Here is a 24,854-nt window from a genome sequence, read left to right as displayed (position 1 = left end):
AATCACGCAAATCTTTATTACCACCTGGGACAGCCAATGGCTCCTAACAGAGGCGATTAAAACCATCCTAGGGCCGCGTTGGCAGGACAGGTTGAGTAAAGCTGCATTAAATGAGTTGTACAAAACTGTCGCGAGAGAGCGATGGCAGCTTCCCGCATCCGCGCACGAGGCAGCGGCAGACAGCCGCCCTCCTTCCATCACGCAGGCGCGTCACCAGGAGCAAAAGGAAGACAAGCGCGTTCCCTCGAGTACTCCGACACGCCCCTTCCTCTCGTCAACACACCCCCCCCTTCGGGACCTGGGGGTTCGGCCACGCCCCCTCCGCCCGTGACCCGAGCAGGGGCGGATCCTTCGTTACACCACACCCAGGGGTCGGCAACCTCGGCTCTTTTATGACTCGTGGACTTCAACTCCCAGAATTCCTGAGCCAGCTATGCTGGCTCAGGAATTCTGTGAGTTGAAGTCCACGAGTCATAAAAGAGCCGAGGTTGCCGACCCCTGCACCACACCCATTCCTATTACGCCCCGTTCCGGCGCCACGCCCTCGGCTTCCCCACCCATTCCGACTGCCCTCGGCAGCAAGCGGCGGTTGGAGAAAGCCCAGGAGGATAGCTGGTGGGGGGGTGGAGAGGAGAAGGGAAAGGGAAAGGAAGGCGTCGAGCGGTGCGCGCGTGCGACGGCGTCCGCGAGAGGAGCCCGGAGTGACCGCCCGACCGCCTGCCTGCCTTTTGAGTGGGGGGGGGGGAGGGGTAGCCTACGAACAGCATGGCGGCTGGGCGCGAGCCCCCGCCGCCGCCTCCTCCTCCTCCTCCTCGTCGTCATCTCCCTCGGTTCCCTGCCAGCCCCTCGGCCGCCGCCGCTCGAGCGTCGAGGCCCACCGACCTCCTTCTCCCTCTGCCCCACTGACTGTCAGAAGAGGGGGGGAAAAAAAAGAAGGTACAGGGAAGGAAGGAAGGAAGCAAAGAAGCCTCGCCCTACCCGGCCCATCCCGGCCATGGAGCTCGCCAAGCCGGTTTTCCCCGCGCTGCCGCAGCCCAAAGAGGACTCCGAGGTGAGCCAGCCGTTCGCCGAGCCGGCGGCACCTTTGGAGCGCAGCCGTCGCCCCTCGGGGAACCTCGCTGCGATCCCACCCACCCCGCCACCAGCCGGACTGGAAACTGGGCAAGGCGCTCTCCCGTTTTTGCTCGCCCGCCCGCCCCATTTAAAGCCAAACGCGCACAGGTGTTCCACTTGCCAAGCAGGTGGTGGTGGTGGTGGTGGGAAGCGGACTCACGTTGTAATCGCTGTGCCGCGTTAAATAAACATTTGCCTCGCGGGTTACAAGGTTTGTTTGGGGAGCCCGCCCTCCTTCCTTTTTGCTGTCCTGTGTCAGGGACAACAAGGAGGAGTGACAGGAAGGGAGCGCTCGGTCCAAGGTCTGTTATTCCTGCCTGGCTTCGTGTGTTTTTCCGTTGCATGTTTCTCAACGTAACAGACTAGACTAGAGGTGGAGTGTCTTATTTTAGCCTTTCCGCGTGCATGAATAGAAGAATCACATCGATGCCCTGTAGTATCTTCTAGGAACTCAACACACCCATTTTACTAGACACTACCATCTAGAGTTGTTCTGTGAGAAAACCCATATTATTAGGGAATTTGCTCAAAGCATTTGGGGGGTGGGTGGGTGTTTGTCATTATGCAGGTATCCTCCAGGCATCTCTTTTAATATCTTCTGACACTATAGAATGATCCAGTTGTGCCCCCAAATCTATTTTAATTAATCTGTTGAAAATTGACACGACAGTTTCTTGCCTCTTTGAGATGGGAAACATGCCAGAATTGTATTATAAAAAATCAGAAATGGAACTTAGCAGAAAGAACAACTTCTTGACACCATTAATACCTGTGACATAGCTCATTTTATTTTATATTCTTGCACTGCATTCTACTGTCCTTGCTCTTCCTAAAATATGAAGTATGTCTGCTAGTCATTCTTGGGACATGCTTGAGTATCTTACATTGCTCCTGCTTATATTTCTGTGCTTCCCTTTATATCCCTGTATATATTGAATGCTATCACAGCAGGGGGTAGCACAGCAGTCTGACTAATCTTGAAGAAGCTGTGAACTTTAATCACTTTATATATTGTTAACTACTTAACTTTCAGACTCAGGGAGCTGGAATAGCATAAGCTGTATTTGTCTTGCAGATAAGATCGGTGCACCTATTCATTTCCTTTAAGATTGTTTTTGAAAAGCATAATTTTGTAACCTTTGTACAAAAAAAATAAAAAAGACTATAATTGTATAGATGATTACACAAACTTTAATTAATAGAGCTGTGGGGACTAAATCTTCATAAATTTACATTTTAAAAAATATAGAATATTGCAATCGCTGATCAGAATTATAGTGAAAAAGCTGTATTGGTCCATAGGAAGGGAGGAAAAAACATCCAAATATAGATTGTTAATCCTTTATTATTGGGACCAGTCAGAATTGTTTTACAGACCATTTAAAGGTGAAGAACTTGGAACTTGTGTGCTCTTTTCTGCTATTTTGAGTGGTTCTAATTATGATATTGTCCAACTGTGTATTTTGGGTAAATGTTATAATAGCCAAGAGGCTTAGTTTTCAATTAAGTCAAATTTAACAAGCAAGGAGGAAATGCAGTTGAACTCAGTGAAATTGGCAGAAATAGGCCTGACTGCTTTATCCCTCTACCTTTAATTTTAATTTTTAATTTAGAAGCAGCCTGCTAAAAAAAATGATGATGCATATGGTTCTGGAAGAGGAGGTCCAAAATGGCAGTTGGTTAGAACAGGGCTTTTCAACCAGTGGTACGGGTACCACCTGTGGTACATTGGCACCTGGCAGGTGGTATGCGACCATACTAGAAAAGTGGTAGCGGGGGAGGGGTATGAGCTGAACCGGTGGCAGCACTGCACAAGCCTGAGCGAGAGATGGCTGGAGCTACAGGGCTGTCAGGGCTCAAGGGAAGCGCCAGGATCAGCGCCAGGCTCCAGCTGAAGCTCAGCACTGATCCTGGTGCTTCTGCTGAGCCCTGAAGAAGCACCAATCAGCTGGAAAGCAGCACTGATCCTGGCACTTCACTGAGCCTAGAAGAAGCACCAATCAGCTGGAATGTTGCAGCATCTCCAGGGTCTTGTGATTTACATTCAGATGCTTGGCAACTGATTCATATTTATGACGGTCACAGTGTCCCAGGGTGATGTGAAGTGACCAAAACCTTCTGCAACCACCCAGCAGAGGGGGGGGAATAAAAACCAAACACTACCCCACCCTACCCCTGTCTCTGATCCTCAACAGAAATGCTCACAACAATGAAAACCTCGGACAGGAGGAAGAGCGCTGCCGGGCAGGCAGGCAGGTGTCTTGCTCGGCTGTGGCTTGGGGGACACTTTTTTCAGTGCCATTGTAACTTTGAAGTGAGTGACTAAGAGAACTGTTGTAAGTCGAGGACTACCTGTACTTCATCACTTTTTTCCTTTTTTTTTATGGTCATCAAGTTTTTGACACCTTGCTAGGCGACTGGTGGTACTCGGATGTTGCCATATCCTAAAAGTGGTACAATGAGTGAAAAGGTTGAAAAGCCCTGGGTTAGAAGATTGAATATGCATGGCAGTTTTACTTTTTTTTTAAATGGAGCCAGTTTTCTATATGTTGGTATGATTGTTCATCTGATAGCTCCAATAGACTATATCTAGTCCAAATATTGGACTAGATATTTATGAACCAGGTCAGCAAGGGATTTTGGAACAGTAGAAGGAAAACAGTTAGAAGGTACTAACTTACCAATATTGGCAGTTCATACACTATATCTAATGTAAATCCATAATTAACATTTTCTCTATATTAGATGAAAGCCTAATGTATATTTGCAATGGGAAATATGATTTTTCAACACCCCCCCATTGAAACCTATATGAGAAAGCTTATTTTTACTACTTTAGTGAATAATAACTTTTGAGAAGAAGCAACAAACATTGGACTTGCCACAAAGTCCATTATTGTCTGAAATTAAGGCATTAACTTAGATCTAATTTCCTCTGTTAAATGGTGTTCTCACAAGAAGCCCATATTTGTTATTAAAGGCAGATTTCTGTTCCTATTTTTATCAGTGATACCGTTTAATCAATATAATGCCACTTATACTCCAGTCTAGCTTCTTTCAACACCGTGGTACAGCTGAGTTCCAGATATTGAAAACACTATGGATAAGGTTTATTATTTCTGTTTCAAGCTCAAAATACTGTACTTGCAGAATGGTCAGCATTGGAACACTATGAGTAAGGTCAGAATTGTTGCAAACTAAAAATGGCCTTTTAAGTTTAGAGCATTTCAGATTTGAAACATTTTGTACTAGGGAAAATGTCAGTGATTTGTTGTTTTCAAATAGATGTATGTTTCTACCGAATTGTGGAAATCTGTTTTAGAGACGATTAGTATCCAATAAGAGTGAGGCAAATTAGAGTGTGCATCTCAAACCAATTGTCAGGATAAAAATATCTTATTATAAATTGGTTGTGTTTTTGCAAGAAACAAGTAATATTGAGGGATCCAAATTAAGGCTTTTGTCTATGTTGCTTCTGATTAATCTGATTCTCTTCTTGATACTCTAGGATATTTAGCTTGTCTGGAAGACATTTGATTTCCCATTTCTTTGTCTGAATTTCTCACTCTAGGAGGAAGGACATATGTCATTTTCTTCATAATTCATATTCCAGCCAGCTCTGGCAAAGTAATTGTTATAGTGGATATGACAGTCTGCATTCTCTGCTGCTGCTTTTTAATGATTGTATTTTATCAGCTTAGCTGTGTATTTAAATGCATTCTGCTTGTGTATGAAATAAATGCTCAGCAAGATTATGTTTTACATGTTCATCTCTGTTATTAGTAAAGCATATAATTTGCTGTTTGCTATCTTATATTAAGCATTTCAAAATATTTATATTTCAATACTGCTCTCCACTGTAATGACAGATAATCTTAAGATTTATTTACTTATTAATTTTTTGTGCAGTTTTGTTCACTAAAAGTAATAGATGAACTATTATAGAGTGTTGTGTGCTTTTTATTAGCACATATATTCCAGGTAATCTGTTTTTGTTTTTGTTTTATTATATATTGGCCAGACATTTGCGGTTTTGGGGGAATCAATGCTCTTTTTCAATTGCTACCTGCTTTATAGTATTTAATTCAATGCTTACATGCTGTTCTAGTGTAGAATCACTATATTAGCCTTCATTGAGCACGTATATGGGCAGCAAATTGATGTACAAGGTGAACTAATTCAAAATGAGGAAAAAGTTCCTATACGTCAGAAACTTTTGTTAGTTTTGTTTTAACATTATTTAATTGATGACTTAAGAAATTGATTATTTAAGCTAGGGAGACAGTAACTGGATTTAAACATTGCACTAAAATGGGTGGCTTATTTCTAGCTTGTATTACATGTTGATGTTGAGACTTATAAAATGAAGTTTACTTAATTTGTTAATATGGTTTTAGCTAATTATGATAAAGTGGTGCTTAATAATCATGTGCCGTCAGCCTATTATTAGTAATATCTCACTCTTGGTCCTGACTTTCAGAGAAAGTCATTAGATAGTGGGAGATGTGACTGATTATATTAGAAATTAAAATTCTGGAAATCTTTCAATTAACATAGACTTAACATTGCATTTCCTCCTTAAAACATTTTCCATGGTTATTTACACATTTCTTTTCTTCCCATAATAGTTCTGAACCACTAATATTTCTCCAGGTTTTTTACAAATTGGTAATTGTACATAACCATGTTGAAGTTCAGCTGGCATTCAGTGTCCAGGTTGTATTTTGCTTCATGGACAAATGAAAAATCTCACTTTGGGTGAGCTTAGGAATTCATATGCCATTATAGTCCTCATAAATGTATAAAAATATTTTCCAGGATAACTTTAGTAAACGTATTTTCTAGGATAACTTTAGTAATGAAAAATTACAAGATCAAACCTATAGCTTTGTTAGCTTGTTTAACCTGTCATTTTCATCTTGCATTTTTTCCAGAACCTCACTATTTTGACTGGTCTTATATTCAAATGAGAAAATGTGTTTTATTTCTTCCACTTAGGATTGGACATATCCAATGAGAAGAGAGATGCAGGTATGGAAGTTTTATTTACTATGTATTTGGGTTGCTGCAGGGCTTTAGCAGCTTCCTGAAAACGTATGCTGACATCTGACATTAGGCGCTGAAAAAAATTGATGCAGAAAATTCATTTCACGTTTTTTATATATTTGTTATAGATTGCAAACCATAAATAAATTAGGGGGAACAGCCCAGCAACACTAAGGAAGGATGGTTGCTAAAAAGGGTCTGGGAAATTGTCCTAAAAAGTAGCCTTTTTATTATCTACTTATTAGATTTGTAACCAAGGAGGTTGGGGCAGCAAGGGATTGCAATATATTATTATGCTTTTGAAAGATTCTCATTTGAAAGAGAATCTATAGACCCTAGACCCAGACCTGGCCTTTTCTTCTGACCTCTTCAGATAGTTGCTACTGTCCGCTATTCCAATAATCACTACCTCCGCCAGTCCTGAGTATTATACATTCTGTACACATTTCTGTCATTCTGTTCTCTGAATTCAGAGGAGGGGAATATATCTAGATATTCAAGCCTTGTGGAGCAACAAAATATTAAGAATGAATTCTCATTACTACAGCTATTTCTCAGAAGTGAAGCTATCATAATTTTAAAAAACCTGTTCAAGAATTCTAGTCAAGTGATAGGTGAGGTTTTAGTTAAAATCTTAAGACTATTCCTTTGAACCCATAGTTTTTTATTTCCATGCCCATTTCATAATAGGCAAGTTGAATAAGATACCTAACTGCTACCAGAAACTAAATGAAAAGCAAAGATAAAGTCTAAAGTCTAATTGGTACACACATCCCCAATTTCCCATCATAGGCAAAATATCCATGTGTAATGTGTACCATACATTCATGCTGGCAAATAACCAAACAGATATACACAAATAAGCACAAAAGTTGTATCACACCCAAAAAGAATATATTCTGCTCATGCACATTTTTTAAAAAATGGGCAAATGTATTTAACTTTGGCATTTAATTTTCATTAAATTAGCCTTTCAGAAAATCTGTAATCCCTGGGATGCTTTGTGCCCACCCTCTAAATTGGTATTTTTTAACCTTAGCAACTTGGAAGATGTGTAAACTTCAACCCCCAGAATTTCTCAGCCAGCATAGCTGGGAGTTGAGGTCCATACATCTTCAAACTGTCAAGTTTGAGAAATGCTGCTCTTTTGGTTAGTTGGACACAATTCTGGATAAAGCTCAGGGTACTCTTAACTTTTTTTTTAATGAAATATAGTTTTCCAGACCACACTCCACTCTTAGCATGAAAGTTTCACTGTTAATATTTTTGTACCTTAAAAAAAAGCTAAAGAGCCTAGTTGGCACTTAAGGAGACATAGGAATCATAACACAGCAATATGCATTGTCTAGAATTGTTTTGCCTTTAACCATTGCATGGCAGGCAGAAATTCATTTTCTTACTAAAAGATGCCATGAAGAAAAGCTTGGCCTATTGAATTACCACCCATCAGGTAGGCAGGAGCATCACCAGAAAACATGTTTTAAGAAATGGTTCTACAAAACAGTATAGAAGAAGTGTATTCATCTTGGTTATAAATTACCAAGTTCAGAGGAAAATAAGGTGATATTGATAAGAACAGGGAAAATAAAAGTGAAAATTGGGTTGGCTTAAACACGTAATGAAAATTGGGACTGAAAAATTCAGTTTTATTATATATATATATATATATATATATATATATATATATATATATATATATATATATATATATATATATATATATATATATATATATATATATATATATATATATATATATATATATATATATATATATATATATATATATATATATATATATATATATACATACACATACACACACACACACACACACACAGTCTGGAATAACTTGAGAGAGGTGTATATTTTTCTCCCTTCAAATCTTTGAAGGTTTTGAATTTCTTCTGTAGATTACAGGATTAGTACAGAATGAGTTTGAAGAGGAAAAGAAGCACAATGTATTACTGTATAGCACAGAGGCAAACAGTTCTTGGCATTTTAGTTGGGGTTGCAATCATACTTATTCATGTTCGTTTTTCTTTTTCCAAGAAAAAGCACCAAGTAACTTCCTAGCAAAAATGGCAAATTCATAAAATTTATAAAACAATTATTGTACTCTACCTGAGTACATTAAGATTTTAGATTTAGATTTTATTAGATTTATATACCGCCCTTTCCCGAAGGACTCAGGGCGGTTTACAGGGCATATTAAAATCACATCAATATAAAATACAAAGTTAAAAGAGAATTAAAAGATTAAATTATCCCTGAAAATAAAACCCCAGTTAAAATTCTCAGCCTGGGTCAGAGAGCTCAAAGAGCCAAGTCTTCAGGTCCCGGCGGAATGAGCGCAGGTCAGGGGCAGTCCTGATCCATGGGCAGCTGGTTCCAGAGGGCAGGCGCACCCACAGAGAAGGCCCTCTCCCTGGGTGTTATCCGGCGGCAATCTTTTACCGGCGGCACCCTGAGAAGACCCTCCCTCTGCGAGCGCACTGGACGAAGGGAACTTGATGCTGGCAGCAGGTGTTCCCTCAAATATCCCGGACCCTCGCCATTTAGGGCTTTATAGGTCATCACCAGCACTTTGAATCTCACCCGGAGAGCAACCGGAAGCCAATGAAGCTCACGGAGTAGAGATGTTACAAGCTTGATCAAACATGAGATTGTTATTTGAATTCTGGCATGGCCTTTGGCCACGGAGATCAAGAAGTTTCTCCTGTGATTTAACATGTACTTAGGATATGCAGTATTCTCTTGTAGCCCTGTGCTGATTTACAAGAAAATAAACCTGGCCTACTGGCTTGTGTTTTTCTCAAGTGTATTTTAATAGGGCCAGAAGTAATTTAAGATTAATCTTCATATTGCAATAATATAATTCTTATTATACATTAGTGTTGTGCCTTGTAATTTTTGTATGCGTGTTTGTTTTCTTCCCATCCTCTTACCCACTGTTCTTTATTTTATTTTATTTTATTTTTTTAGGAAATTTTACCTGGCTTATTCTTAGGCCCATACTCTTCAGCTATGAAAAGTAAGGTAGGTTGTCTGCAACCTTTTTACACGGAGCAATTTATGTGTAAATTATCTAGATCACGGGAGTCAAACTCGCCGCATCACGTGACATGTCACGACGTATCTCAACTTTTTTCACATTGCTGGAGCTGGGGTGGGCGCAGCCTCCACATGATGCAAACAGCCCACCGGCCAGCAGTTTGACACCCGTGATCTAGATGCTTTCTTTAGGACATGTTCCTTTCCCCGCTTCATTGTGAATTTTTGTCATGCATTGAATTAAGGCTTTTTTGACCTTGTATGTACCTTAATTGTTAGAAAATATATTTACCATGCTGTTCCTTATACCTTTTAAATATTGTTGTAGCATTTTAATTTTTTGCTAGGTATCTCTGATTTCTGCCTGGGGAAAGGGGTATAGGAAACATTTCAATAAAAATAAAAACATTACTGCAGCATTGATTGACCTTTGAGATATTTATACTTTCTGCAGATGCACTATTTCATTATAGAACAGTCAGAAGACTGAAAATCCTTCTAATGTTCATGTATGTTATAGGCTGTTCATGGTTTTTTTAAGATAAGATAATTTTTATTGTCATTTTTTACTGTGGGGACAATGGCACACATCAAAATGAAATTTAGTTGCCCGCTCTCAAAGTGAAACACATACATGACATACACCTAAAACATACTACATACAACATATGTATAGACCCACACCCCTACATATACATAACAATAAAATATTAAATACTGTCCATCTTGAATATATAACAGAAGGAGGAAGCCCGAGCTTATTAAATTTATTTTAGGCAAAGCGTCTAATCAGTTGGGCTGTTATAGAGATGCTGAATATTTTCAGCCAGGACATATATTTTTTGGGGGAGGGAGAAATATTCTATATTGCTATTTTAGTGTAATCATTTTATTTATTTTTATTTATTTTTTTAAATTTTTTGGTCATCTCATATATAACTATTAATTACTTAACTATTAGCTACTAAAATGCAGTTCTATTGTTTTAAAGTTTCTTTCTGGGTTGGTATCAACCATACGTTGAATTTTTTTATTTGTTCATAATTTCATTTTGTAGCTACCTACACTTCAGAAACATGGGATCACTCATGTAATATGCATAAGACAAAACATTGAAGCGAACTTTATTAAACCAAACTTCCAGCAGTTATTTAGGTAAGAAAATCTTAAATAAATTATGCTTTGAAGACAGTGATCTTTTGTACAAAATATACTTTTTAGGATAGTATATATACCATATCATTTATATACTCTTGTAAGTGTCTTCATAGTTCACAGTAACTGACAAGCATGTTATATGCCAGTAGATAAAAGTACTGGAAAGAGATGTGTAAGTATCTCTGTTTTCTTCCTTCCCTAAGATGAGAATAATACAGAGAGGAAAAATGAAATAAAATCTTGAAATGTAGTAAATGTTGTGGTAATGTACTTCAAGTTCTATCAAATATGTCAAAAATTTTGATTTTTTTACAGTATAAATTTCTAGTTCTCATAATTCCAAAAAGGTATCCAGGTGACTTATTAGTCTATATTCCAAATGTTCAGATGTTTCATATGAAGTGAGTAGGCCAGTTGTATTTCCAGTATCATTTTGTATCTCTAGGGCAGTGCCCCCCCCCAATCTTTTGGGCACCAGGGACCGGTTTTGTGGAGAGAGGTTTTTTTTTGTGGATTGAAGGGGATGGTTTCGCATGTTGCCTGCATCCTGTGGATGGGGCTTTAATTGTTTGTGTGGCCTGGTTTCTGGCATACCGCAGCCCAGTGCCGGTCCGCAGACTGGGGGTTGGGGACCCCTGCTCTAGGGCTTTTGATTTCAGATACAGTCATTGGAACACAGCTGTCAAACTTACAAAACTACTTTTGGTTACAGCCATCTTTCTTCGTTTTTCGGTTTGCCACAGCTATGTGGGGAGGGAAGATACATTCTTCTAGTTCACTCGTAACAATAACTTTCTTGTGGGAACCAAGGTCAAATCGCTCAAGTGTTTGGTGACTAGAATTACCATTAGAGAGCCTGCCAAAGGTGTTAATTGGAGAATGTGATTTATTACATATTTAGTGGGTGGGGAGTTCAACTTACTTTGTAACCTTTGGGGGGGGGACTTCCAGTCTTGTTTTCATCTTTGTTCGTGCTGATATTATGTAGCCATTAGAATTGTTCTTTGAGGAAAGCAATTGCCTCAGTGTTCTTATTTCTACTGGTCTCATCTATCGGAACCATGACAACAGCTTTATAAGTGAACGTGAGACACCTGTCCTTTCTTTAGTACTTGATACACAGAATTTTGCTAACTTCCTAAATCAGTTGGGCTTCAGTTACTATTCAGTTGCTTAACTCAAATATTAACTACAGATTTGTGTTAGTAGTTTAATAAGAAATTTCATTTAGTAATATATAAATATCATTACACATGATAGAATTAATGATAACTCTTTTACTTCATAAATAACATTCTATAATGCTTTCTGCATTTTTTGCAAACTTGAAGCAGGAAACTCCATCATCATCATCATCATCATCATCAAGTTGGAAGGGACCTTGGAGGTCATCTAGTCCAACCGCATGCTCAGTTAGGAAACCCTATATCATTTCAGACAAATAGGATTTCTAATAACTTTTTCTTTTGCTAGAGGCTTTGAACAATTTAAACTACTAGTTTTATTGCTGGACCAAATGTGCTATGTTGCATTTGTATGTGGCAAATAGTTCAACATAAATACCTGATTTATAATAATTCAGACTACAGGTCATCCTCAACTTACAGCAGTTCATTTAATGAGTATTCGAAGTTACCACAACACTGGAAAAAGTGTCTTATTACCCTTGTTCACACTTACAACCACTACAGCATCCTCATGATCACATGATCAAAATTCAATTGCTTGGCAACTGACTCATATTTACGACAGTTGCTGTGTCCTGGGTCATGTGATCACTTTTTGAAACCTGACAAGCAAAGTTGATGGAGGAAGCCAGATTCACTTAATAAATGTATTACTAATTTAACAACTGCAGTGATTCACTTAACAACTGTGGCAAGAAAGTTCATAAAATGGGCCAAAACTCATTTAACAACTGTCTCACTTTACAACAGAAATTTTGGGCTCAATTGTGATCGTAGGTTGAGGACTTCCTATATTTATCTTTCTGCTTCCATGTTATCTATTGGCTGACACTAATTCCTCAAGATTTCAGGGAAAATTTTACCAAAGACTATTTGGGAGTGGTAGGAATAAAACGTGGAGAGTTGTTTTGAAAAAATATAGAATCAAAGAAACATTATTAATCCTTGTTGCACCGTGACTTTTCTTCTGAAATTATCATTTAATTTTATTTCGCCCTCTAGAATACTTAGGTGTGTTTCAGCAGTGGCAGTCTAAAGAGTGTAATCTCTGAGAATAAACCAGTCTCTCAATGAGCTCCATGATTTAATGTTTTATGGCCATTCAACACTCTAGAAAATGAATGGTCCTGCCTATGTATTTAACACACTTATTTTAATTGTAGGTATTTGGTCTTGGATATTGCTGATAATCCCATTGAAAATATAATAAGATTTTTCCCAATGGTAAGTGTCCATCATTATGAGTTAAATTATTTCATAAGCATATATTTTAGAACTGAATGGGGGTAATGCTAAAGGAGTGAAGAAGTAACTAATTGAAATAATTCAGGTAAATAAACTTTATCTTTGATTAGAGTAGCAATGACCAACCATATTACATGAAACACTGTAATGCATTGATAAGCATGGCATATTGTGACTCATAATACATCCTCTTCTTGGTAAACATGGGTTTTGTTCTCCATTCTGCAATTTACATTACAGAGCAAATGGAGAAAACATTACCTTTTCTTTTTTAAAATAAATATGTTATTGATTTTCTAATTTTACAATCATGAGTACTTAATAAACAACATATTGTCTGGGTCCATTGGTAATTCAGTGGTACATATTTTCTCAGTCTAGTTCCAATACTACATCATCCAGTGCTTCCTTGGTCTTCTCTTCTTCTGGTGGTATGCATTTTCCACACTGGGCAAATACAATTCTTGCTACTATTAATACACATACAATTAAATATAGACATCTTCATCACATTTTTCTGGTATTATAGATAATATAGTTAGTGTCGGTTTATAATATCTTTTCTAACCAGAACATATCTCAATTTTATTTGCACTTAAAATCCATTTGTTTAATCAATATCCTGTTTTTCCCGCTTTTTTAAAATTTTAATTTCCATCAATGTTCAAAATATCTCTTATCACTTATAATTTTCTCATAATAAATTATATTTGGGTAACCAAAAGCTTTCCTTGTTCAAAACCTTTTAAAATTTTCATATTTCCCATCTCATAACAAAGTATAATATTCTAGTTACAAATCCTATCCTTCTAATTATAATAATACTTTTATTTCTAACAGTTACCTATTTTTTTAATCATATTCAAACATCTAATAGTATAATATGCCATATAATAGGTCAAAACCTCTATTTTCTTCAGTCTTACTCTAGCTTTCTTCCTTTGCCAAATAACTTTCCATGTCAGTATATTTGAATCATCAAGTAATTCTTCCTCTGTTTTTGTATATATTATTTGGAATGAGGAAGAGAATTTGATTAAAGTATTTTTTGGAAGAACGCTCAACCCCATTTATATTCATTAAACAGCCTCCATCCTTCTTCAGTTTTTCTTTTCATTTCTTGTTTGTCAATATTCAGCACTTCTCCTAACAACTCTATCATCCACTCGATCAGTTCTTCTTCCTTATCCTCAAATGTGTTCTGAGATCTTGACAAGTAAGATATCTTCCATTTCCAGTGTTGTCATTGCATCTTCTAATTTTTCATTTGTCTGAATCTGTTAATTCCTTCCTTTAGGTCCTCCATCTTTGGATCTGTTTGTTCTAATTTTCCTTCTGTTTTCTGGGTTACTATTTCCTTCTTTGTAGTCATTGTCTGGATTTGTAAGTTTAGGTTAGAAAATTGTTCTTTTATCTCATTTGTCTTATTTTGAGTTTCATAAAATAAAACAATTGCCTCTTGGATTGATTTCAACATAGAATTTCTTTCTAAGATTCATTGACATTTTCTTGCTGGTATATCAAGCTGGGGGCTTTGGAGACAACTTAAAGATGGGTTTTTTTACCATTCCAGTGTGGAATCCCCATTTTGTTTTTGTATATAGTCTTTATAGTCCATTAGAGTCCCCAACACAGATAAGCAGCCCAAGAGGTGTTTTTTTTTTCCTTTTCCCAGCTGCAGTCTGTAAAAGTGAAAGTTTCCAGGAACAAAAAAAAGTACCTTATCTAAGTCTGGGATTCAAGCCAAGTTTCCTTTAAGCATAATAAATTGTAGTACCGTGATTTTCCACTAGATGTCGTTGACACCATCTTCCAGCTTTCCAAATCCAAGCCTATTTTACAGATTTTCAAATATCTTTTCTAAAAAAAAAGTCTCAAAGGTACTTTTAGCCCCCAAATTTCAAAACTACATATCTGTATTAATTTCAAACTGATCTTGTAGTTTTCTCTATTTTCCCCCAAAGCAATTAATTTGCCGCTTTTCTTTTTCTGAGGGAGAGGGGCAAAAACTTCTTTCCCTCTCTCATCATGAAGGATTCTTAGCTTTGGGCATTCTTTTTTCCAGGAAAGTAGTATTAAGGCCATCCACGTTGCTCAAAAATTGCTAGTTAGTGCTTATCTTCGGTTGTCAGCAGCTTCTGACTGGCCGTACGAATGTAGCCAGTTTTTCCCCTGCTGGTTTAGAGGGCTTCCTCCTTCATCGCCTCTCCGGGGCGATTTTTGACCCTTTTTAGGGTCCCCAGCAGGGTGAAACCTAACGTGGAAGAGGGAGCCACGTCTTCCTGTGTCCGTTCAGTGATATAATGGATGTTTATTGTGCACTTTTTATTTCCATTTTGGCTTCTCCCTAATGGACGGACATTGTTCTGGAGCAAGCAGATCAGAAATTTTTAAAATGGAAGCAGGGGATTTTAATATGCATTAAGCATATTAGAAAGTTAATCTACCTATTTTCCCTTAAATTCATGCTGAAAACTGGTAGAGAGTCATTACCAACGTTATTGAGCAGTTGTCCTCTGAATTTTGCTATTGGCATGATCCAGTAGAGGATGATTCCAGAGGCTGTAAAAATTTCAAAATGCTGCCCTCTATTGCAGTAATTGTAGTTCTCTATAAATTTTAAAACCTGAGAAGTTTTTATGATTTACTGTGAATCGGATTATGATTGAAAGTAATCATTTTAAAGCATTTTGATAAATCATAATATAAACATTTTTATATTATATGCCCTGTCAAGAATCATCTTAAATATAATATAAAGAAGATAGGCAATTGCTAACATTACATTATTTTTGTAAATAATGCATTATGGTTTGTAAATAATGTGAACTTTTTGTGCAGAAATTACTTAAATTATATAATATAGTCAAACTGATTGGTTCTATCAATGTAAGCATATTTAATAAACTGGAAAGGAATGGTATTTTTTTTCTTTAGACTAAGGAGTTTATTGATGGGAGTTTACAAACTGGAGGTATGTATCTTAAATTGTTTGCCTGAAAATTGGACAAATTGTAGCTTCTTTTCAAATTAATTATATTGAGATACAAACTATGAGATAAAAATACTTTGTCATAGAATGGCCATTATTATTTATAGGCTTGTATCAAGTTTTTCTTGATACAACTTTCAACTTTGATAACTTTCTGATACCTAGGTTTTTTTTACAAATCAAAAACTTTAGGGAACAAATTGTTTCTTGCCATTATGTAAGGGCGCATAAACTTTTACTGTCAAGAGGCCTTAGAGCAAAGAGGCGCAGTACATGAACTACACACACACACACACACACACACACACACACACACACACACACACACACCCTGTCCATTTGTAACCCCATGGTATTGTTGAATGTTAGTGACACAATGGATGCTTTGTGGTAACACAGTCTGTTCCCCTCTCCCCCTGCCCTTTATGTTTGTGCATGGATGTTTTCTTGGGTGGCATGTCTCCAATTTCTATCTTGATGTTAGGTTAGATGGCACAATATTACAGTCTTTCAAAGATGATATGTTTCTGTAAAGATAGGAATATGACCTAATGTTCTTATTTCCATTTTTAACCTGCCCTTCCCACACTAAAATTGACAGCCTTGCCCTTTTCAATGGTGTCACGGGATGCTCTCTTCCAGTTCTCTAGAAAGACTGAGTTGCTTTCTCTGGTGATTTAATATTTGCCAATCTTTGCCTTAGAGGCTAATTTGAACAGATGACTACATGACAGAATTCTATAGCCTTCCTTTACCAAAGAAAATGAAGCTTCTTATCCTAGAAGTCTGCATCTAGCTTAAATTTTATATATTATTACTGATATTTAGTCAATCTTGGTTTGTGATTTAGATCAGGGTTTTTCAAATTGTGTCCGTGGTATCCTTTAAGAATGTGATGGGGGTTTCCTGGAAGACTAAGGGTGGAGCAAGATCATTGGAATGTAGCCGGGATGTCCATAGCAATTTTTCAAAACATGGTGAAATGAACTGAGCTTGTTTTCCCATGAAAAAAACATGCAATTTTGCAGATCAGATTTCTGGTTTTTTTAATGAACAGATTCTGTCTCTGAAAATGTTCATTGATCCCTGATTTAATTTATATAGTATGTTTTATCGCCTGATCCACAAGATAGCTTATAATATTGTGTTTATGTATGTTCGCACAATCAGAATATAGAGCAACAGTTGGAAGGGACTTTGGAGGTCTTCTAGTGGTCCAAACCCAGTTCAAGCAGGAGAGACTATACCATTTCAGACAAGTGGCTGTCCAGTTTCTTCTTAAAACCTTCCAGTGTTAGTTTTCTGTATCCAAGCAGAGGCCATGTTTATGCTTCCCTTCTACTCTGCAGCTCCAGGGCAAGTGGCAGTTGGAAGCAAGTGTTCATTTTGTCACAAAAAGGGCAAATAAATACCTTGCTACTATTTCACAAATAGATGGGCCAAGATTTCCCATTTGCCATGCTAATCTTACTGAGGGATGGGGGTTGCATTTTCCAAGAATTCTTCAATATTATGTTTAACCTTAATAAACCCCCTTGTGAATCTTGCAGATAAGTGATAGTATGTGCTGTAATGTAAATAATATAATACAAGAGGAGGAAATGCTATATAGCCAGTATAAAGTAACTCTCTTCATTCTCAGGAAAAGTTCTTGTGCATGGGAACGCAGGGATTTCTAGAAGGTAACAAAAATTCACATTTAAAAAAATCATTGATGAGGCATGACCAACATATCTTACCTTGTTTATTTGTCTGCTTTCAGTGCTGCCTTAGTTATTGCATATATTATGGAAACATTTGGTGTGAAGTACAGGTAAGAACATTTACTAAATAGCCTATTGTATTTTGGGATAGGGGAATTTTAAAAGAATTAGATGTCTTTAAAGCAAATTCCTGGATTCTTCACAGAAATTATTCCCTTGTTTTGAATTCATCTTTTGTGAATTTGTTTAAACCATGTTTGTTTAATACCACCAATATTGACCCAGATTGTTGGGGGCAATAAGCTGACTTTGTAATAATGCCGCTTGGGGTGTGTGTGAAAGCCCTAATAAGCAGGCATATACATAGAATGAAGGCTACTGCTAAGCTTGTAAGCCGCCCTGAGTCTTCGGAGAAGGGCGGGATATAAATGGAATTAAAATAAAATAAATAAAAAATAAATATTGCTTTTAAATGTCACATACCACATATAAACAAATAATATTAAGCACAGAACAACATGCTATTTACTTATATCTGGCATGTTACATTTAAAAACAGCATACTTGCCTATGTCATTATATTAGGTATTATTAAGAATTTCACATGCAACTTCTTTCTAAAAATATTTTGGAAGTATGAGTTTGATACATTTTGAACACATTCCTTATTGCATATCTAGGCTTGGCTAACACTAGCACAGAGATTCTAATAAATTATTATAAGGTACAACAATGGAGATAAGAACAAACAGCAAATAAAACAAATAAAAATAAAGGAAAATATTAAGAAAGTAAATCAGAAACCAAAACAAATGGACATGAATGGATAATCTTTTTTCTAGGGATGCATTTACGTATGTGCAAGAAAGAAGGTTTTGTATTAATCCCAATGCTGGATTTGTTCATCAACTTCAGGTAAATTCTTTTTCTGTCCATTGATAATGAAGATTTTATTACTAATTCTCTAGGTAGTGATACCTTATTGTCTGAAATGCATTGATGTTCTGATTTGAAAAATACTCAACTTTTCTGGATGTTGGTTATATTTTCCAGTATAGTGGGTTATTTTTTTTAAAAAAATATTTACTTGGACATTGAAATTTTGGGTTTTTTAATGTGAATTTGAAATTTAATATACTGAAATGTTTGAAAATGTGAGTGGATAAGCTTAGCCAAATATGTAAACTAGAAACTTAAATATTAAAAGGAGTTTTATGATTGTTAATAGAATTTCTAAAATATATGGCAGAGGTAGTTCAGATTCTGGAATAACCACCTATGAGCTGTCATCTTCCATGGCCACAGGAGATCTTTAAACTACAACTTTCATTCTTTCACATCCCGTGTTCAAATACTGATTCAGATTCAGATAGCATACAGTTGCAAGAAAAAAGTATGTGAACCCTTTGGGATTACGTGGAGTTTTGCATGAATTGGCCATAAAATGCGCTCTAAACGTCATGTAAGTCACAACAATAGAAAAACACAGTCTGCTTAAAATAATACTACACAAACATTAGCTGTTGTCATGTTTTAGTTGAACATAAGATGGAAACATTCACAGTGCAGGGTGGAAAAAGTATTTGAACCTTTGGACTTAATAACTGTTTGACCCTCCTTTGACAGCAATAACCTCAACCAAACGTTCCCTGTAGTTGCAGATCAGACCTGCACAACGATATCGAGTAATTTTGGACCACTCCTCTTCACAAAACTGTTTCAGTGTAGCAATATTCTTGGGATGTCTGGTGTGAATCGCTCTCTTAAGGTCATGCCACAGCATTTCAATCGGGTTGAGGTCAAGACTCTGACTGGGCCACTCCAGAAGGCGTATTCTGTTTTGTTGAAGCCATTGTTTTGTTGAATTACTTGTATGCTTTGGGTCATTGTCCTGTTGCATCACCCATCCTCTGGAGCTTCAGTTGGTGGACAGATGGTCGTACATTTTCCTACAAAATGTCCTAATAAACTCTGGAATTCATTTTCCCATCAATGACAACAATCCGTCCAGGCCCTGAGGCAGCAAAGCAGCCCCAAACCATGATGCTCCCTCCACCATGTTTTACAGTGGGGATGAGGTTTTGATGTTGGTGTGCTGTGTCTTTTTTTCTCCACACATAGTGTTGTGTGTTTTTCCCAAACAACTCAATTTTGGTTTCATCTGTCCACAGTATATTTTGCCAGTAGTGCTGTGGAACATCCAGGTGCTCTTTTGCAAACTTCAAACGTGCTGCAATATTGTTTTTGGACAGCAATAGCTTCCTCCATGGTGTCCTCCCATGTACTCCATTCTTGTTTAATGTTTTCCTTATTGTAGATGTGTCAACAAAAATGTTAGCATGTGCCAGAGATTTCTGTAGGTCTTTAGCTGACACTCTAGGATTCTTCTTTACCTCATTAAGCATTATGCGCTGTGCTCTTGCAGTCATTTTTACAGGACGACCACGCCTAGGGAGAGTAGCAACAGTGCTAAACTTTCTCCATTTGTAGACAGTCTGTCTTACCGTGGACACATGAACATCAAGGCTTTTGGAGATACTTTTGTAACCCTTTCCAGCTTCATGCAAGTCAACAATTCTTGATCGTAGGTCTTCTGAGAGCTCTTTTCTGCAAGGCATGGTTCACATCAGACAGTGCTTCTTGAGACCAGTAAACCCAAAACAGGTGTGTATTTTAAAGGGCAGGACAGCTGTCAGCAACACATCCAATATCATCACACTGATTGGAGTCAAGGTTGGCTCACTCCTGGCTCCAATTAGCTCTTGGAGAAGTCATTAGGCTAGGGGTTCGCATACTTTTTCCACCCTGCACTGTGAATGTTTACGTTATGTTCAATTAAAACATGACAACAGCTAATGTTTGTGTAGTATTATTTTAAGCAGACTGTGTTTTTCTATTGTTGTGACTTACATGACGTTTAGAGTGCATTTTATGGCCAATTCATGCAAAACTCCACGTAATCCCAAAGGGTTCACATACTTTTTTTTGCAACTGTATTGTGTTTGCTTGAGCTGTGTGTTATTTATGTATGTGCAATCAGCTTCTACTTGCCTGCTTGTTCTCCTTTCATTGAAATATTCCAGTAGAGATACAGGAGGTCAAGTCTTCCTCCAGAGAAGAAGCTACAGTGATTTTTTCCCCTAAATCTAGATTTAATTTAATCAAGTGGAAATAAATTGCTTCTTATCTCCCTTCTCTCATCCAAATCTGTTTATTTAAGTTTCCCTGACTTGTAATATTTATATGCTCTTGTTGGTTTTTCCATTGGTTGCGTTTTGTCTTAGGATCTTGACACAGAGGGATTTCTGCAAGTTTTATATAATTCTTCAGGTCTTCTTGTTTTAGGAATATGAAGCCATCTATCTAGCAAAGTTAACTATCCAGATGATGTCACCTCGGCAGCTGGAGCGATCACTCTCAGTTACTACAGGTGTGATCTTAATACAGGTGTATAACTATACCTATAACTTTTTTCATGTAGGCTGTATGTATGAGGGAAGAGGTGGTGCCTCCTTCCTTGATCAAGACAGTAGTCTGTTCCCTCAATAAAACAATTCTTAATCTTGCTAACTGTTAACTTTAACTGTCAACACATTGCATTGTAAGCTGCCAAGAGTCACTTTAGATATTGAGATGGGTAGCATACAATAAAATTAAGAAATTAAAATAAACATTCCCTTTCTAGGGAGAATGGTTGGACTACACTTATCATTAGATGAATTAGTTTATCTGGACCTTTCTTTCCTTGGCTTTGGAACTGAGGGTGGACTGAAACTACGTTGTTCGCTCTTGTTGGTGACAATTGGCAGGATTAGGATGACTATGATTCCTCTGATTGTGCTGGACTTTTCAGCGTCCTGTGATACCAATGGCCCATGGTATTTGGGGTTGGGAGTGAGAGAATGCTGTCTTTCTGAGTGGTCATCTCCAATAAGCAGTGATGAGTGGGGCTTCACTGAGTCCCCGAAGGGCTCTGTTATGCCTCCTATTTAACATTTACATGAAGCATCTAGGAGAGGTCATATGCTGGCATAAGGTGAGGTATCATTGATATACTGATGATACTTCATTATAGAGAGATCCAGTTTGGTGTAGATGATTGCCAAGAAACCAGGAAACAATGAGTTCCAGTCCCAGCTTAGGCATGAATGCCAGCTGGCTGATTTTGGGCCAGTCACTGTTTCTCAGCCCAACTCATCTCAAGAGTTGTTGTGAAAATGAGGAGGAAGGAGTATTACGTTTGCTGCCTTATTTATAAAGTAATAAAGGTTGGATAAAAAAAATCTAATAAATGAAAATGAAGTGGTAAATGAAGCTTATCTTCACTCTAAGCCAGATGATGACCAAATGCCTAAAGACTGTTATATACGGATGAGAAGAAAAAAGCTTAGACTGAATTCTACTAAAACACATGGCAGCAGACTTTGAAGCAAATGGAGTCCACATACCAACCTCTAGATAGGCTTGCATTTTCCCAGACAAAGCTGGCCTGCAAGTTGAAGGTCTTTGCACGATGCTGGTTGCTACAAAGGAAAAATGGAAGCCACAGCAAAGGTTGGCTTTGCAGTTACATATTATCTGCCAGTTTTAGTGTTTCCTGGATCAGGAGGCACTTGTCACCACACGCTGGATTATTGCAATGCATTTTACATGGGGCTGTCCTTGGAAGACCATCCAAAAGCTTTAACACATGTAACAAGCACAATCTGGGTAGTTACGGACATGTGGAGATTCAGCTCTGTAATATTACTATGGGCAGTCCTTGCTTACCAATCCTCACTCAGCATATAAAGTTTAATGGTGCTAAAGAAATACGTATGACCAGTTTGTATTATGTGATTCATAATACACATATTACGCAGTGACAACTGCTCACCCATACAGTGATATGATTGCCATTGTGACCTTCTCCACTGGTTTGTCATAAGGCAAGTAAATGGAGAAGCTGGCAAGTCCCATAATTTGCAAGTCCCATAAGTCTTTTCTGCCAATTTTCCTCCCAAGGAGTACCTGGGCAGCAGAGTGAGTGCAGGTCCCTGACAGGCAGACAACTGCCTACCTGGCTGTACTCATGCCAGGATATACTTTCCAGCCTTCCTGCATTCACGCCATCCAGCCTCCAGCCTTCCTGTATGTACTCAAGCCATGCCATCTATTCTTGGCCTTCCTATACTTGCACTGCACTGTCCACCTCAGCCTTCCTGTGCTTGCGTCATAGCCTTCCCCACTCTTATGCCAGCTTGCTTGTGAGCCACCTAAGGAAAGGTTTGTCGTGACTGGGACTTGCAGTTTCCAGCTGGCTTCCCCGTTGATTTTGTTTGTTGGAGGCCAGTCAGAAGTTGCAAGTCTGGTTACGTGAGCTCTTACTTGAAGATCTGTGGTAGTCATTTAACAATGGCAACAGGGACTATTGGGACTGCCATTGCTAAGCAATGTGGTCATATATTAATAACCTATATGGTATAGATTCTCCTGCTCGAGCAGGTGGCTGGATTAGAAGACCTCTAAGGTCCCTTCCAGCTCCTATCCTATCCTATCCTATCCTATCCTATCCAGTGCATTGCGATGGAAATTCTGGTCCCAATTACAGTGGCTGCCAGTTAACTCCTGGATGCATGTCACCTTTATAAATCTTCATGCTTGGATATCACCATGATTATCTTCTTGAGATTGACTCTGCCCGTCCCATTATATATATATATATTAATATTGTAGACCATTCAGTTTCTTCAGAAATGGGGCAGCATGTGAGTTTATAACTTCCACCACAAACAGATTTTGTTTTAAAGTAAATAAGTAAAACAGCAAAGGAAAAAAAGGAAAATAAAGAAAAAAGTGGTTATGATATGAATTAAGGTAACACTTCACTAGGGAGACTTTATGATTGAGGTTCAGAGAAGTCGGGAGGGAAATGACTTTCAAAGGAGAGGTGTGTGTTAGATGTAAAATGAATTTTGCAATGTAGAATATCTGTTTTTAAACTATTTCAACTACTATGTATGCTTAATATATTATATAAAATTGCTTCACATTTTAAGAATGAATTCTGAAGGAATTTTTAGTCTGCCAGATAAAATACTTAAAATTTCTGATTCTTATCAAGCTATTTTTTTCCCCCTAGAATACATTTTTCTTGCTGCCTAATCTTGAATTTTATTGCCTGCTTCATAGGAAGTCTGAAACGAACACATGAGGAGGAGGAAGAAAGCAGCATACAGGCAGCAGCTCCAAATGGTTGACAGCTGAAGATACCTGGACTTGATTGTTGGGAATTTTATAGTGGCTTCTAATCCTGGAAAGATGAACAACCAGATACAAATTTAAAAATGGAAGATTCTAACTTCCTTATGCAAACCTGTTCCTTCAGTAGCATACAAGGCAACATTTTTAAGGTATTAGATTCCTCAATTGACTGTAAGGCACTGATTTTTCTTTTTTTTTACACTTTATAGTTTTATCCTTACCCCAAAGTTTTGGACTTGCAAAGAGGTATTATTGCAATAATGCACTTTTCATACTTGAAATTTATTTGTATTGATAAAATTATTACTTAAGCAAATCGTGTTGGGAGATTATTATTTATATCATTTTGTGTAATTTATAAGAAGAGTAAAAAGAAAAAAAATAACCGTGAGTTGTATTTTCCATTTTCCAAGTTTAAGCTACAGGAAGAAAATAGATTAAACTACTGTGATTATCTTGAAATAATAATGGTAGGGATCATTATCACTGATACATTAAAATAGAAAATTAATATTTTCTTTCAAATAAAAAGGTTTTTTGTCTTTTAAGTTTTTAAGAAGAGACTAGACAATCATTTGCCTGAAATGGTATAGGGTTTCCTGCCTGCCTGAGCAGGGGGTTGGACTAGAAGACCTCCAAGGTCCCTTCCAACTCTATTACTACTACTACTGCTACTGCTGCTACTACTACTACATTTGGCTTCCAGGCAAGGGTCCATTGTAAGACCATTTTTCTAGTAGGAATCGACAAAATAGATTCAAGCAGGCAAATAACGATATATGATAATTGACCCTTCAGTTATCAATATCTTGTTTTCCAGTATGTCGTTCTGTTTTTCATCCCTAATATCATCTCAGGGTCATTATCTTGCTGCCAATGAAGTATCCTTCAAACTCTCTTGATAAATGCCAAACTGCATTTGAAAGCAGTGGGCTTTTAGAAAAAATGTCCAGTGTCTGTAATTTACACTTTAATCCCATACAACCTTCAAGGAGATCAGTGGGGCATATATCTATATTCATTCAGTCCAAACTGAAATCTTCAGATGGTTTGTTTGAAGTTTAAAAAAGGCTAGTATTGTTTTCCCTTTTAGTAAATGTTTAGTAAATGAGT

At 37.5% G+C, this 24,854-nt stretch overlaps 1 protein-coding gene across 6 annotated transcripts; it reads left to right on the top strand.

Moving 5' to 3' along the window:
- The first annotated feature begins 465 nt into the window (after positions 1–465).
- On the top strand, positions 466–24,283 carry STYX (serine/threonine/tyrosine interacting protein). 6 transcript variants are annotated; one of them, XM_081324018.1, is made up of 11 exons: positions 466–1,051; positions 6,112–6,144; positions 9,145–9,198; positions 10,271–10,368; positions 12,722–12,782; positions 15,741–15,777; positions 17,438–17,477; positions 17,558–17,608; positions 18,341–18,413; positions 20,844–20,945; positions 23,670–24,283. In XM_081324018.1, exons 1-11 carry the CDS (start codon positions 995–997, stop codon positions 23,676–23,678), a joined length of 615 nt encoding a protein of 204 aa, XP_081180144.1. In that variant the 5' UTR covers positions 466–994; the 3' UTR covers positions 23,679–24,283. The 6 variants fall into 6 exon arrangements, with proteins under 6 accessions (XP_081180144.1, XP_081180142.1, XP_081180145.1 ...); XM_081324016.1 differs by lacking the exon at positions 23,670–24,283 and adding an exon at positions 21,835–22,037 and having other exon boundaries at positions 20,844–20,928; XM_081324019.1 differs by lacking the exon at positions 23,670–24,283 and adding an exon at positions 21,835–22,037 and having other exon boundaries at positions 6,048–6,144; positions 20,844–20,928.
- The last annotated feature ends 571 nt before the right edge of the window (positions 24,284–24,854 follow it).

This window comes from Vipera berus, assembly GCF_964194415.1.
Source record: "Vipera berus genome assembly, chromosome: 1".
Taxonomy (NCBI): Eukaryota; Metazoa; Chordata; class Lepidosauria; order Squamata; family Viperidae; genus Vipera; species Vipera berus.
Note: the sequence above shows the minus strand (reverse complement) of the source record. Positions and strands in the feature narration are given on the sequence as shown.